The sequence below is a fragment of the Musa acuminata genome, chromosome BXJ2-9, assembly GCF_036884655.1.
Source record: "Musa acuminata AAA Group cultivar baxijiao chromosome BXJ2-9, Cavendish_Baxijiao_AAA, whole genome shotgun sequence".
Taxonomy (NCBI): Eukaryota; Viridiplantae; Streptophyta; class Magnoliopsida; order Zingiberales; family Musaceae; genus Musa; species Musa acuminata.
The window spans coordinates 48,121,886-48,136,260 of record NC_088346.1 but is presented as its reverse complement, the minus strand read 5'-3'; the positions used below and the strand labels follow the sequence as shown (position 1 = coordinate 48,136,260).

General features: G+C 33.3%; 1 protein-coding gene and 2 non-coding genes across 4 annotated transcripts; 1 reads left to right on the top strand and 2 right to left on the bottom strand.

Annotated features, from left to right (window-relative positions):
• The first annotated feature begins 2,055 nt into the window (after positions 1-2,055).
• LOC135580925 (agmatine deiminase-like) lies at positions 2,056-12,031 on the top strand. Of its 2 annotated transcripts, none has more exons than XM_065127066.1 (10): positions 2,056-2,254; positions 3,258-3,371; positions 3,488-3,583; positions 3,665-3,749; positions 5,343-5,398; positions 5,497-5,575; positions 7,059-7,193; positions 9,383-9,618; positions 10,895-11,053; positions 11,596-12,031. In XM_065127066.1, the coding sequence occupies exons 1-10, from the start codon at positions 2,093-2,095 to the stop codon at positions 11,680-11,682; spliced, it is 1,209 nt and encodes a 402-aa protein (XP_064983138.1). In that variant the 5' UTR covers positions 2,056-2,092; the 3' UTR covers positions 11,683-12,031. The 2 variants fall into 2 exon arrangements, with proteins under 2 accessions (XP_064983138.1, XP_064983139.1); XM_065127067.1 differs by lacking the exon at positions 2,056-2,254 and adding an exon at positions 2,321-2,454 and having other exon boundaries at positions 11,596-11,932.
• Positions 12,032-12,672: 641 nt separating this feature from the next.
• Positions 12,673-12,756, bottom strand: TRNAL-CAA (transfer RNA leucine (anticodon CAA)). The gene has a single exon. It is a non-coding gene; the product is annotated as a tRNA-Leu (tRNA).
• Positions 12,757-13,335: 579 nt separating this feature from the next.
• Positions 13,336-13,419, bottom strand: TRNAL-CAA (transfer RNA leucine (anticodon CAA)). Its single transcript has one exon. It is a non-coding gene; the product is annotated as a tRNA-Leu (tRNA).
• Positions 13,420-14,375: the final 956 nt, after the last annotated feature.

Below are 14,375 nucleotides of genomic sequence, written 5' to 3'. Positions count from 1 at the left end.
TGGCCCTCGAAATTAGGACCATGAGAATAACTTTTCTACCCACCGTCGGTATACCCTAACAACCACCATTCGATGATTGGTGAATGAATCCCCGCTGCCCTTTCTCACCGAGGTAACTGTGATAGGAAATCGAATAACGGGTAGCAAAAGTATATTGAGATGGGCACCACCACTTCATCAATCTGTAAGATTCGTGCTGGAACTCGATATTTTAGCACCGCTACTTCCTCCGAGTGTAAGATCGGATAACATTTAATGAATTTTTGGTCCGTTGCAAGATTTTTCGAAAACAATATAATATAAATGTCTCATTCTTAGATGTTTTAAGCCCAAAATAAACGCAAAGAACCTCCTAATCACACCTTACATTTTTTTTTCTCTCCAAGAAATCTTTTAATTGACCATAATTTTACTAAATTTTATGTAGATTTGCTAAAGCTTTTGTAAGGTGTCTTCATAATGATAGTGATAATAAAGTTATATGGATGTATTTTAAGCACAGAAAAAAGTTAGATATTTGAGTTGTTTAGAGAAAAAACACTGAATGAAGCTTACTATTTAGAGTCTCTTCTTATTATTTATATTTTTTTAAATTAATAAAATAATATTTTATTATTTATAATATCTCTAATTTTATTTTTATTCTCTTTTTTTTTTTCCCAGAAACCCCATCTACACACTCTATTATTGTCGACTCTCTCTATCGCTCATATATCAGTAATAGTTTACGAAGGTATAAAATATAATGTTAATATAATTAACTTAAAAATTAATATTTTATGAGATGTTACAAGATATATATAATTATGAAATATTAAATCATGATAACAAACGTCGAAAACTATTTCTCAGCATTTTTTATTTGACAATAATTCATCCCATTTCCTCATCTATCTTTATAGGCAATGAGTAAAAATATTTTCTTAAAATTAAGTTATAAATTAGGGATATATATGTCTATTTATAAAGTTTAGAAATATTCAGTGTGATTTGAAAAAAAAAAAGCCTTTGATGATTTCACCAAAACAAATATAATTATATAAATAATAAAAAATAAATCTAACATATATTCTTATTATTTTATTCCTCTCCAATTTACTTGCAAAATTCCTTACGAACTGGTTCTAATCAGATGATGCTCCTCTATTCAAAAATTACATATATACAACATTTTTGTAGATACTAGTGTAATTATTTTTTTAAAACAGTGAATCAATTTAGTTCCTTCATATTCTCATGCTTTTCATTTTTTAGAGAAGATAAATAATAATTAATAAAAAATATATTATCGACTAATCATCAATATATAATCGTCATGTGATATCTAGAAAAAAAAAAAGACTAAGGTTTAAAGCAAGTAATCGTAAGTTTTCTTTTACGATTAGAAAGGTAATTACATGTTTTCTTCTTATCTTTTGCGACCAGAAAAGTAATTACAAGCTTCTTCCTTCTGATCTATTTTATGACTAGATATGAATGCTCAACTTACCTTTTTTTTAGGGTACTTTTATTTGTATTCACACTTTGTATTATTAATTTGGGCATAAAAGGAATCGGACTCTAGAAATTTTTTTAATCTGAATTCTTTTAATTTGGGCGGTACTTCAAGAGTTTGATGCATTCACCTCGGATTACCGTGTGCATACAGAGTCCGGACCATATTAAACTAATCAAAACGTCAATAATATTTTCTCTTACACCAGTAACTAGAGAAGAAAAGAAAAGACCAAGGAAAAATTAAAATTGATTCTGTTTAATAAAAAAAATAATAATAAACCTAAATATATGTATTTATCTTTTTTTAAAAATATACTAAGTAAATTCTCTAGCAAACAAAAACAACTATTTAATAATCTAAATTCACTATAAATCTGAATTGAATATCTATTTTTCGTTGATATCTATTAATAATTTTGTTATTAATTGGTTCAATTTAAACAAATCGGATGCAATCGGAGAACGGAGAAATAAGAAAAATAAAAAAAAAGAAGAAATGACGCCTATATCTTACCGCGGAGTTTGGATTCGATGTATCGACGGCCGGGGCCCGCTTAAATGCGTTCCGGACCGGCCTCGGCTTTCTCTCGTACTGATGCACGGGCGGCTGAGGCAAGAGCGAGAAGTCACCGGAGGAGAGAGGAGGCAGTGGAAAGTGGGAGGGATGTCGAAATGTTTGGAAGAGAAGCCGGCCCTTTTGGGCTTCCACATGCCCGCGGAGTGGGAGCCCCATCAACAGTGCTGGATGGGTTGGCCTGTGAGTCCTGAAAGATTCTTTCTTTCTCTCTTTTCTTCTTCTTCTTCTTCTTGTGTTCATGTTGAGATTCTGGTCGACACTGCGTATCTTTTTTATGTTTCCCTGGTTTAAAAAAATCCATCTTTTGGTGTCTCTTTGGCTGTTTAGGGGTCGATCTTGATGCTCCAGTAATGGATCATCGGCTGACATCGCACTCCTGCGTACTTTCCCCTTTCTCTCCTTCCTCTTGAACTTTTGATCAAAGCCTCTTTTTGTGTATCATATTATAATCTTATAGGTTCTGTTCTTAACCAAGGGGAGGAATAAAAGGAGGAGGAGGAGACTAGGGAGGAAGATTCTCATTTCTTCTCTTTGATTCATACACACGAATATAGAATATGAGCCACTTATATTAATCGTCCCACAAAAATTACTTCAGCTCACCGTCCCTAAAACCAACAAAGTGCTGCTTTGCGAACCCAGGAATACTTCAAGAACCACCTATTGTTATGATAATACAATTTCTTCTTTCCAATGAGAAAAAAAAACATTAATAAGCAGCTAAATTTAAGTTTTTAATTAGGAATAACTGTTACCTGAATATTCAAATGCCAATTCTTTGATTTCGGTGCCAAATTGGTAAATTGTGGATATGGTGTCTATTTTAGATGAATGACCTTTGTATTTATAAGTTATATTTAATATTTTCTATAATCAATGATTTGGAAATTAATCGTGTACATTATTAACCTGATCAGTGGAATTGGTGATGCATTTGGTGATCAGAAGACATTAGTTTTTTTATTGCTTTAATTATTTTCTGTTAATGTTTTTGATCTTATTCTTCATCTCTTTGTTTGTATAAGCTATAAAAGTCTGTTTTTGTGTGCCTTTGTTTACATTGAATTGTTATATAACTGTTTTTGGAAATAAAAAAAATACTTTCTTGCACTTGTTATGATGAATATCTGCCTACAGTTAATCTTTTTCACAATTTAAAATTCAAGAATCATTTGGATTTCAGGAACGTCTTGATAATTGGCGGGAGGGTGCATTTCCAGCTCAGAGCACATTTGTCAAGGTGGCAACTGAGATTTCAAAATTTGAGCCAGTTACCATGTGTGTTAGTTCTGCCCAGGTAGAAGTCATAATTTATTCATTCTGATGTATAAAGTTTTTGTAAGTTACGGGTTATCTGTGATTGTAAGATGTATCTTTTTCGATGAGTTTGAACTTTGTTATTGATATATGCAGTACATGAAAGCATATGATTGGCTTCATGGAAATGGTAACATCCGTGTGGTGGAGATGAGCATGAATGATGCTTGGTTTCGTGATATTGGACCAACGGTTTACCACTTATTCTCCTGTTGGTTTTGGTTTCCATTTATTATTATGGAATTATAGTGCATAAACATTCTTTGATATTAGTTTGTTCGGCGTGACAGAAAACCAAGTTTAGGGGATCAGGAATGTGAAGTTGCAGGCATTGATTGGAAGTTTAATTGCTGGGGTGGTATGAATTTAAGTTATAATCATGTTCTTTTTGTTGGTCTTTGTTCTTTACCCTACATCACAAGTATCACACATACAACTTAGTTTTTTCATGCCATGCATCATTCAGATCACTGATGATAAATAATTAAATATTTTCAATAAAAGAAAAGGAAATAATTGTTAATATGATATAAGATTAAGGAAGGAGAGCCACATGAACTGTACAGTAAACTCATCTGGAAATATATTAGAACAGCCTAAAATGGCTTGATAATTTCTCATCTTATATTTGATTGATGGTTGTCTTTGCTATAGAATATCTCATTGATATACACTTCATTCTATGTTAACAAATTTTTGACAGAGGTAGGTTACTCTTTGGATAATTTCTATTTAAGACATTGCGAATTTGGAATTAACTATTTACTTCAGGATAGGCCAGTGTTGAACGTGGGCTATGGATTAGGATTATTTTATGTGATTAAGCACCATTGAAGCATCATTGAGGTATCTCTTTTTGGGGCTTGATCCCTTTAAAAACTTGTGTAAGTCATGTTGCACCTGATGAGTGAGCCTCTGGTTAGGGGAAGGAATTTGGGCATAATTGATGGTGGAAACAACATGGTGGGAATGGGTGCCTTTAAGGATCCATATTACCTATAATGGCGAGATTTTAGTGATGCAGTTGATTTTATGTGGATGTGGCATGTCAAGGATATCAGAGTGGGAGTTGTGATGCTTCGAATGTCATTTTGGTAGGCTATGAATTTACATAGTATAAGTGACATCCGTAGAGATACTTTTTGGCAGTCTTCATTTGTGTTGTTTGATATTATAGCATAGGCTTCTCATACCAAAAATAGAATTGCAAGAATTGAATGACTAATTCTGATTATCTTACATGGAAACATATTGCATACTTATATTATTTCGATAATTAGTTGATATTTTCTGTTCGAGTGTCATGATCTTTGTGCATAACATGAGCATCTATTCTACATTCAATTGAATGTAGGAGAAAGACAGATGAGTAAGAAAGGGGTGTCTGCGTGTGTGTTAAAGTTGTGTTATTTTATTATGGTTGGTAATCTATCATCATGTTGTTCAGTTATGTTAATGTTACTGTTAAGAGAAATTGTGGTTGCTGGATCAGTGGATGGAAATTAAAGAGAAAAACAAATCAAATATTGCATTGAGTTGAGTTTAGTTTAGTTTATGATAGGTTTGGAACATGATCTGTAAGAAGCTTGTTGTTAACTAGGAAAACCTAGTCTCAAAAATTCTTGTGCCAGGGGAATAATTCAAGAATGTTGCTCCTTGCTCATCGAATCTTATTTAGTCATCTGATGATGTGATTCACTAGTCTTTCTTGCTTTTCAAAATAAGGAACCCAAATGTATAGCTTGACTAATTATACAAAAGGAGAACATTTATAGTGACTGAAGGGGAGCAACATCCTTAGATGGAACAGACACACTAATTCAATTTAGGATCGTCTTCATTATTTCTTTGCTAGTGATTGAGAATTTAAAGTGAAAAAATGATTCATTGTATTTATGCTATGTTTTTTTAGAATCATGGAAGTTATTTTGGCATATTTTTGGTTCTCCAGGACCAGAAGATGGTTGCTATAGTGACTGGAGTCTCGATGTTCTTGTAGCTAAGAAGGTTAATGGAACATTCCTAGTTTGATGACTGTAACCATGATTTCTAATTTCAGTCTTATATGTATTTAATGCTCACTATCTATGACATTTTGCATTTAGATTCTCGAGTTGGATAGACTACCTAGATTTTCCCATAGGATGGTTCTTGAGGGTGGAAGCATTCATGTTGATGGAGAAGGTAATTTCTTTCCCTATTTTATATTAGTGATTGTTTGGGAATGTTATGGGGATGTAGTTGTTTACATGTGTTGCAGTCCAAGTGGATATATCAATTGTTATTGGAATGGAAGAACTAAGAAGTTGAATGCTCTACTATAAATATAAATGTCTCTTTTGTTCATTGAAATATCGGGAGAAGTATGCATAAATAATCCATTTCTTCATAATAATCTACCATGCAATTCTTTTCCCTCCATTTTTGTCTTTACCCTTTCCATATTATTTGTAGATTGCTTTTTAAAAGCTAAGCATTGCCTTTGTCATGTTCCAAAAGCCTTATATATGGGTGCATATATGGTCATTGTGCTGATACATTGTTTGTTTGACCTCCTTTGACACAGGTTGGATCTTAGTTTAAAGTTTAAACGGTCCTAGTTAAGAGTCAAACTTAATCCTAATTTAGAGTTTTTCTATTTCTTGATTTTTGAGATTTTATCATTTATTTATTTATTTATTTTAGTGCTTTAAGTTATATTTTGTTTATATAAGTGTTAAGCGTCGTAATACTGATGGAATATGTTTTAGGAGAGGCTTCCAGTTGCTAGGAGATGAATTTGGAAAAAGGGACTGCTGAGTGCAAGTGGCTCCATTATATGGTCTTGAGAGACTCGAGCATTGTCTAACACCCACATGAGAATCTAAATCTTATTAGATTTTACATCTTCATAATATTTTCCAATTCAAAGAAGAGAATTCAACCATGTTACTGAGAAGTAGTTTGATCATACTGTTATTCTATTTAATACAATTTCAAGTCAGCGTGATTTCCTCGTAAGCACAGCCATTCAGATCTTTGGACTTGTTAATGAAACAATTTGTTTATTTATCCTATTTTCTCATCCCCGATCTCTGGGATTTAACTGGAAATTTAGGGATTTTGCTTATTATTTTGTTCATTGCTGGTTGGTGTTGGTTTTATTATTTGTTTTTCTTACATATAACAATTTCTATAGCAATCTTATGTCCTCAAAATTTTCTTGGTCAAGTTTTACTTGTTTATGAAGGTTTTATCTTTCCAGCAGTAGTTGGTCCTAGTTGTATCAATATCACTTTCAGTGATGCATTCATGCTTTTGCATACATACAGAGCTCTCAAATACCCATCAACCTTATTACTTCTTTTTGTGTTCTTAGTATTGAATATGTTCTAAGTTTAATTGTTTCTAAGTGTTGCTAATACATTTCTATTGGAATTGGAAACAAGCTTGGTCGATTATTTTGTATAGAAATTTGGTCTTGCCTATTAGATAAAAAATAATCAACAGATTAATCCCATTCTTGTTTTTGACAGTTCTTTTTTATTGTCTGTAGACAAAGCTTTATTTATATTTGGGGCTTGATTCTGTTGGCAATGTATTATGTCATCACTAATTTTGCTAGTTGCATGAAGTCTCTATAGGCTCAATTCTAAGTTGTCTTACTGTTTATGCTTTTTTTTAACAGGTACTTGCATTACAACAGAAGAATGTTTATTAAATACAAATAGGAATCCTGATATGACAAAAGAAGAAATAGAGCGGGAGTTGATGATGTATCTCGGGGTTAGCAAGATCATTTGGTTGCCCAGAGGACTATTTGGTATTCTTAGCAAACTATGTTTTATAATTTATAGTGCTTTCCTAACCTTCATAACTCGAATAAGTGATCTGCAAAATTAAGGTTTCCTTTTCTTCTTCAGCTTATCAGAAACTGATGGTGTGGAATGAATTTGATTGATCATTTATGTTAGTGTGCTATAAGTGCTAAGGTCCTTCCCTATGGTGTTAGGTGCTCACGTAGATGCTCATCCGTATAAATCGACACTTATCTTGCAAAGATTATAAAATATAATAAAGAATAAAGATAGTTATTAAAACAGAAACTTCATTTGAAAGATGTTTTATATCATTATACCAAAACATTAACATGTGGTTTTGCCTGAAATATTCCACCTTTAGTAGTTTAGTCATGAACCATGTAAGTGACAACATCAGAGCCTGTTGGTTCTCATTAAGTAGTTGCATTTCCATCCAAGATCCTTTTTAGCGCTTCTTAATGATGATTTCTTTTACATATCTACAGTTGCTGTACCTGATAATTAAAATAAATTGTCTTGTTAAATTGATTAACTAAGCCATGAAGAGAGGGGAGGAGAAGGGAGACAAGAAGAGGGAGGGCAACAGTGGACGGTGAGAGAGAGGAGAGGATAACGACGATGATAGTTGTTGGGCTTGGAGAGAGGAAAGAGGGGAGTGGGGAAGAAGAAGAGGGACATGAGAGAAGAGAGGGCGAGAGAGGAGAGTAGAGAAGAAGAGGGAGGAGAGAGAAAAGATGAGATGGCTGCAATGGTAGATGGTGTTGGCCATTTACAGAGGAGATGAGCAGAGAAGATGGAGGAGATGGTGGTAGTGGAGCACCTGTTGGAGGAAGGAGGAAGAAGAGGGAAGGAGGAAAAAGCAGAAGGAAGTAAGAGAAGAGGATAGGGGACATGTTGAACAAAGAGAGGAGATGTGATCAATGGTAAAAGGGTACACAAAAGTGCTAGCAAGTGTTGGGCACGACAGGGTAGGTTGTTTAGCTGGGAATTGGATTGGAATGTTATTGGGTCAAGGGTTGTTGGATATGGATCAGATCAGACTTGAGTTTGGATTTTTTTTTTTTTGTTGTGTGGAGATATGGGGAAGAGGAGGGGGAAGAAAATTAGGTTCTTTAGAGGTTTAGGCTGTATAGGCCAATCTAGGTGATCATCTGGGATGCCGAGTGCCTCACTGAAGTGCTCGCCTAGGTGGCATCTAACTGAAGGTGCCATGTCAAGGGTCCATTGAGGTGGTCAGACCTTGTGGCCCATGTAGGATGTCCATCACCTTAATTGAGGCACTCGTCTAAGTGGCACCCAGTTGAAGGTGCCTTACCGAGAGCCCATTGAGTCTCTTGGTCCTTGCCTCACCTCAACTTATCTGATTTCCTAGGTGACCCAAGTGGATGTTGACATCACTGACCTATGTCAATAACCTGTCGTGCACCTGAGTGGTTCCTGACATTACTGACTTGGATCAATAAACTGTTGTGCCCATTATTAGCTGATATTTTGTGTTGGTGGCACATGTTATGTTGATGTATATATGCTGTTAGAATCATCAAGAAAAAATGAAAAATGGAGATAAAGAAACACAACAGAAAGCCTGGATGTGTGTGTTAGCTTGCGTTGGTTCAGTCTGGGGAGTGGGCTTAAAACAAGGGCTTTGTTACATTTTAAGTTATGCCAACATGATGTACTCGACAAAGAATGGGGGTTATTGATGCTGACACCTAGATGCCACAACCCACATGGCGAACCATGGACCCTAGAAGATTGATGTCACTAGAGTTGATCCTATAGTGTATGGGCATTTACATAATAGTCAACTTATATGTTCTAGCCTGAACCAAATCATCTTCTTGTTCTATTTTGTTCATGTTCTTAAGTGAGAACTATGCAATGTTATGTGTCTGAATTAGAACTCTCCCTTTTTTCAGCATCATTATGTCCTGATAAACTGCAAATGATTATATGGGAAACCTAGTTATCTGTCAATTATTGTGTTCTCCATAGCCTGTTGTACAACCATTTAAATTATTTCTTTTGTACCTTATCAAGTGTAGATTACTGGACTTTTTTTTCACTTATATGATCCCTAACTTGGGTATATTACACTAAAAAATTGGGATATGTAGCTTTTATTGTTTTTCTTCTCTCTCTCTTGGTAGCCTTATCTTGTTGAGCAGCTACAATTTTACAACTCTTGTAGGTGATGATGATACCAATGGTCATGTGGATAACATGTGTTGTTTTGTTAAGCCTGGCATGGTTCTGTTGGCATGGACGGATGATGAGCTAGACCCTCAATATGAACGGTCAGTAGAGGCATTTTCAGTTCTATCCAATACTACTGATGCCAAGGATAGAAAAATAGAGATTATAAAACTTCATGTACCTGGGCCACTTTATATTACTAAAGAAGAAGCAGATGGGCTTGTTACACTGGTCAGTATAACGGTTTTTTGATTTTTTTGCAATTTGTTTGTACTTGCTCTAAGCTAAAAGCTTTCTGGAATGGAGATATTCAGGCATCTTTTTTTTTCTGAATATTTCACTTTTAATATAAGGAGTGTTGGTGGGTTTTTCACCAGGTGTAAGGATGCCATTACCCTCATGGAGGCTAGCTGTGTTATGATGGTATATTTAATGAAAGACCACTGAATATTTGAATCAGATAAACTAGAACATGTAGACATGAGTAAGACATCATACTGAAGTAACATTGTAATATTTCATGGAACGAAATGGGATTACAAGTCATGAAAGACATGTTTGATGGGTATACTTCCTTTGGATGGTTTAATTAGTAGTTATAATAAACTATGTCTATTTGGAACAGGAAACACATATTTACATATTTATACATGTTTATCTGTAGATTGATTTGAATGAGGATGTAATGTAGAAACACATGGATACCAATCCAAAGATAAAACGACAATTCATTTGAATATGTGTAAAAAGTTTTTCCTCTTAGTATTGCCTTAGTATGCCGATCCAACCTATAGATGAAATGTTACATTTAGGTTTCTGGGGCATAATTTATCCTTCCAGACTGCAGTCTGATCCAAAATGTCAATCACTATCCTGATACTTCATGGTAAATAATTGTTTAATTTATCTAGAATTGCATCATTTCTTTTACTTTTCTGGATGGAGTAAATAATATATATAGGACTTCATTTATAATTTTTGTTAAAATAGATTGCTGATTTGACATTGTTCACCTTATAAGTCCTCAAAGGTGAGGCAATGCAACATTGTTTAAAATTTTATTTTATGGTCTTTATCTGCTCATCATTTCCTCAAAGGTGAGGCGAGTTTGACTGTCTCATTTCAGTGCATCATAATTGATATGCCATATAAAGTTTTGTTCCTCAGGTGGAGTTCCCCTTTTGAATTGAAAGGGCTTTCTCAATAAGAGCAAGGGCGCAAGTTAGCCGAAAACAGGACTCGCTCCAAATAGAGAACCTTTTGAGAAGTCATCCGATGTGGATTGAATAACAAAAGATTAAATACATGAAATGAAATTCATAATCAGAGACCATGTCAAACTTTTGTGAAGCTCAATTTGTTAGGTTGTTGATATTTCAAATTCTATGAATTGTCTTCATTGCCCTTGTCTGCTCTCCATAATATCATTGCTTTGCTTTAGAAGCTGCAGGTTTTATCAATTTAAAGCTTGGAAGTTCTTACTTCAATTTTTCGTATGTAATCATAGGATGAGAGTGCAAAACCCAGACTTGCAGGGACAAGGCTAGCTGCTTCCTATGTAAACTTCTATATTGCCAACGGTGGAATTATAGCACCTGCATTTGGTGATGAGAAGTGGGACCAACAAGCTTATCATGTTCTTACATCAGCATTCCCTAATCATGAGGTAACATGAACGTCCATTTGTTTTTTGTCACTCCTTATCTTTGCCTTCCTTTTTGGTAGCCTTTTTGTTACTCGAATATGTAGAGCGAGACATAATTTGATAGACAACACTGAGACCCCAAGGCACTACAATTTTTTGTTATCATAAATTGATTGAATGTAACATTTTGTTGGCATTACTCAACTTCTTTTTCCTTTTATTTGTCATATCTGAATATTTCTCTCAGCACTGGTATGAGCTCTCTCTCTAAGTGCAGTGGGCAGAGTGCATTCTGTTGGCACAGCTAACCATGAAATAAGCTTGTAACACTTCCAATCAAATGCTCTTCTGATACTAGTGAGATCAGTCTGGTTCATGCAATTCTGAGACCTTGTGAAGGGACATGTTTGAGCACTTACATGTGATCTGATTTATTTATTCAAATATGTTTTATCTGATTTTGCTGTCTATGTTACATGTCAAACATTTTTTCTTTGAAATTTGGTTATTTTCAAGTCCGATAAACATGTTGATAAACCAAATGTGTTGGTTGTGCCATTCAGGTTGTAATGATACAAGGTGCAAGGGAGATTTGTCTTGGAGGTGGGAACATTCATTGCATCACGCAACAGCAACCGGCTACTCCGTGATAGACTTCAAAAATTAGTTCAGGTGTTACTTCCATGGGGGGCCTTTTCTCATCAACCATATAAGATTAATGGATTATGCACAACCCAAATTGTTCCTATCCTTATAAAGTTTCAAGTGGTTGATATATTTAGTGCTATAGATTTTAATAAATCTCCTGGTGATGTAGAAGTTTTCATTTCAGACACAATAACCAGCTATTTCTTGTAATGTTAGAGAAACTAAGTGAAACCGAGGAGGAAATTTCTTGTAGGATTATTGTTTTCTCATCATTTCTGCAAGATTAATGGATGATGCACTCTAAAAGAATCCATCTCTCATATTCAATAAAGGAGTAGTAATTTTCTTGCACTGTTGTCTATCTTTTTTTGCCTACGTAGTTTAGTCAAATTTTCTATAGGACTTGTTTTTTAAGAAATTGAACTTTATGGCAAATTTGTGACGTTGATACGGAAACTAATTTATGTTATGCGGTTTTTGAGTTTGTTTTTCGTTCGATCGTTTTGCGGATCGACCGATTTTTAGTGCTTATACGATACCGTCATCTTTGATCGACAACCTGATGTTGCAAAAATGATTTCACTTTAATCTGCTCTTACGAAAAAAACTATTTGCATCTCATAGTAATACCCTTTGGATGATCAAATCAAAATTTGGTTTATGGTTGGAGGCATTCATGCAAAGCTCAAAGTCTCTATGTGAGTTCAGAAGGTGAATGCACACATAGAGAGGCAATAAAATAAAATTATTTCTGTCCTTCAATAAAATATCGTCAGTGTTTTTTTTTCTTTTCTTTAATGGAATTAAGTGGTCCACTTTAAGACAATAAAATAAATATTGCAACTGTTAATTTTCTGTTCAAAAATAAAAACAAAAACAAAACAAAATAAAAAAAACAAAAAAAAAAATAGAATAATAAAAATAAAAAACAAAAACAAAAAGAAAATAAAAAGAAAAGCAAAAATAAAAAATAAAAACAAAAACAAAAATAATGTCAGAAGTGGGATTTGAACCCACGCCTTCTCACGAAGACCAGAACTTGAGTCTGGCGCCTTAGACCACTCGGCCATCCTGACTTATTTGTATAATTTTTGGTATATTTTTATTATTATAACTTAAAATAAAAGAATTAAACCAGTATTTTCTTGTATTGTTTCTTCAAATATAGATAAAATTATGTAAGAGTTAATTAGTGCAAATAAAAGAGTGAAATTATGTAAGAGTTCAGAAGGTGAATGCATACATAGAGAGGCAATAAAATAAAATTATTTCTGTCCTTCAATAAAATATCGTCAGTGTTTTTTTTTTCTTTAAAGGAATTAAGTGGTCCACTTTAAAAAAATAAAATAAATATTGCAACTGTTAATTTTCTGTTCAAAAAGAAAAAGAAAAATAAAACATAAAGAAAACAAAAAGAAAAAATAAAACAAAAATAAAAACAAAAATAAAAATAAAAAATAAAAAATAAAAATAAAAATAAAAAGAAAAAAGAAAAAAAGAAAAAAAGAAAAAAGAAAAAAGAAAAAAAGAAAAAAAGAAAAAAAGAAAAAAAGAAAAAAAGAAAAAAGAAAAAAGAAAAAAGAAAAAAAGAAAAAAAGAAAAAAAGAAAAAAAGAAAAAAAGAAAAAAGAAAAAAAGAAAAAAAGAAAAAAAGAATGTCAGAAGTGGGATTTGAACCCACGCTCTCTCACGAGGACCAGAACTTGAGTCTGGCGCCTTAGACCACTCGGCCATCCTGACCTGTTTGTATTTTAGAATTAATAACTTATATACTCTTTATGTAAGAGTTAATTGGTGCAAATAAAAGAGTGAAATAATTTGTCCCAGTTCCCCGTTGTAGCTATTTTGAGGAGGGATGACTTTGGAATCCACAGACAGAATCTAATAATCCTTTTGCAGTTGCTGCTTAAATTCAATCACATAAAAAATTTCATTTACTAGTTAAGAAGGTTCACAAGAAAAAAAACACATTACACAGATGATGGACTTGTCTTCTCGTAAATGAACCATTGCTTTTTCTACATGTGTGAAATATGATCGTTTGTCTGTAGTATCATGGTTTTAGACTTCAAAAATTTATATTGAAATTTTTATAATTAGACGTATCATCAAACTTAAAAAATTTATATTAAAATTTATATAATTATAAAAATAAAATATTTAACCTAATTTATTTTAACATTATCAATTTTATCGACGGACGTGACAATACATGCACGATGACATAAAAATAATAGGTAAAAAGATGATTTCGACTCGATTTATATCTTTTCCGTCTGTAAAACCGATGACATTATGATAAATGAGGTTAAATGTTTCACTTTTATAACTATATAGATCTTAATGTAAATTTTTAAGTTTAGGGACCGAAATACAGAAGAAGTCTTAACTATAAAAATTTCAATATAAATTTTTTAGGACTAAAATTCGTAATACTAAAAAAGGTCTATGAAAGATAATAATATTAATAGTAACAGATATCAGTAGTATCCATGCCACAACCTCACTTCCTAGTTGTACCTACGAAAAAGGAGGGTCATCACTCGACAATCCACAAACACAATATGCTCATCCTTTTCAGCTGCAACATACGACGATCAATCACATTTTACCAGGGATTGCTTCAACCTGCAGGTGTATTATAAGGAAACAAGGAAAAGAAAAGAAAACACATGATAAAGTTCAGGACTACAGGA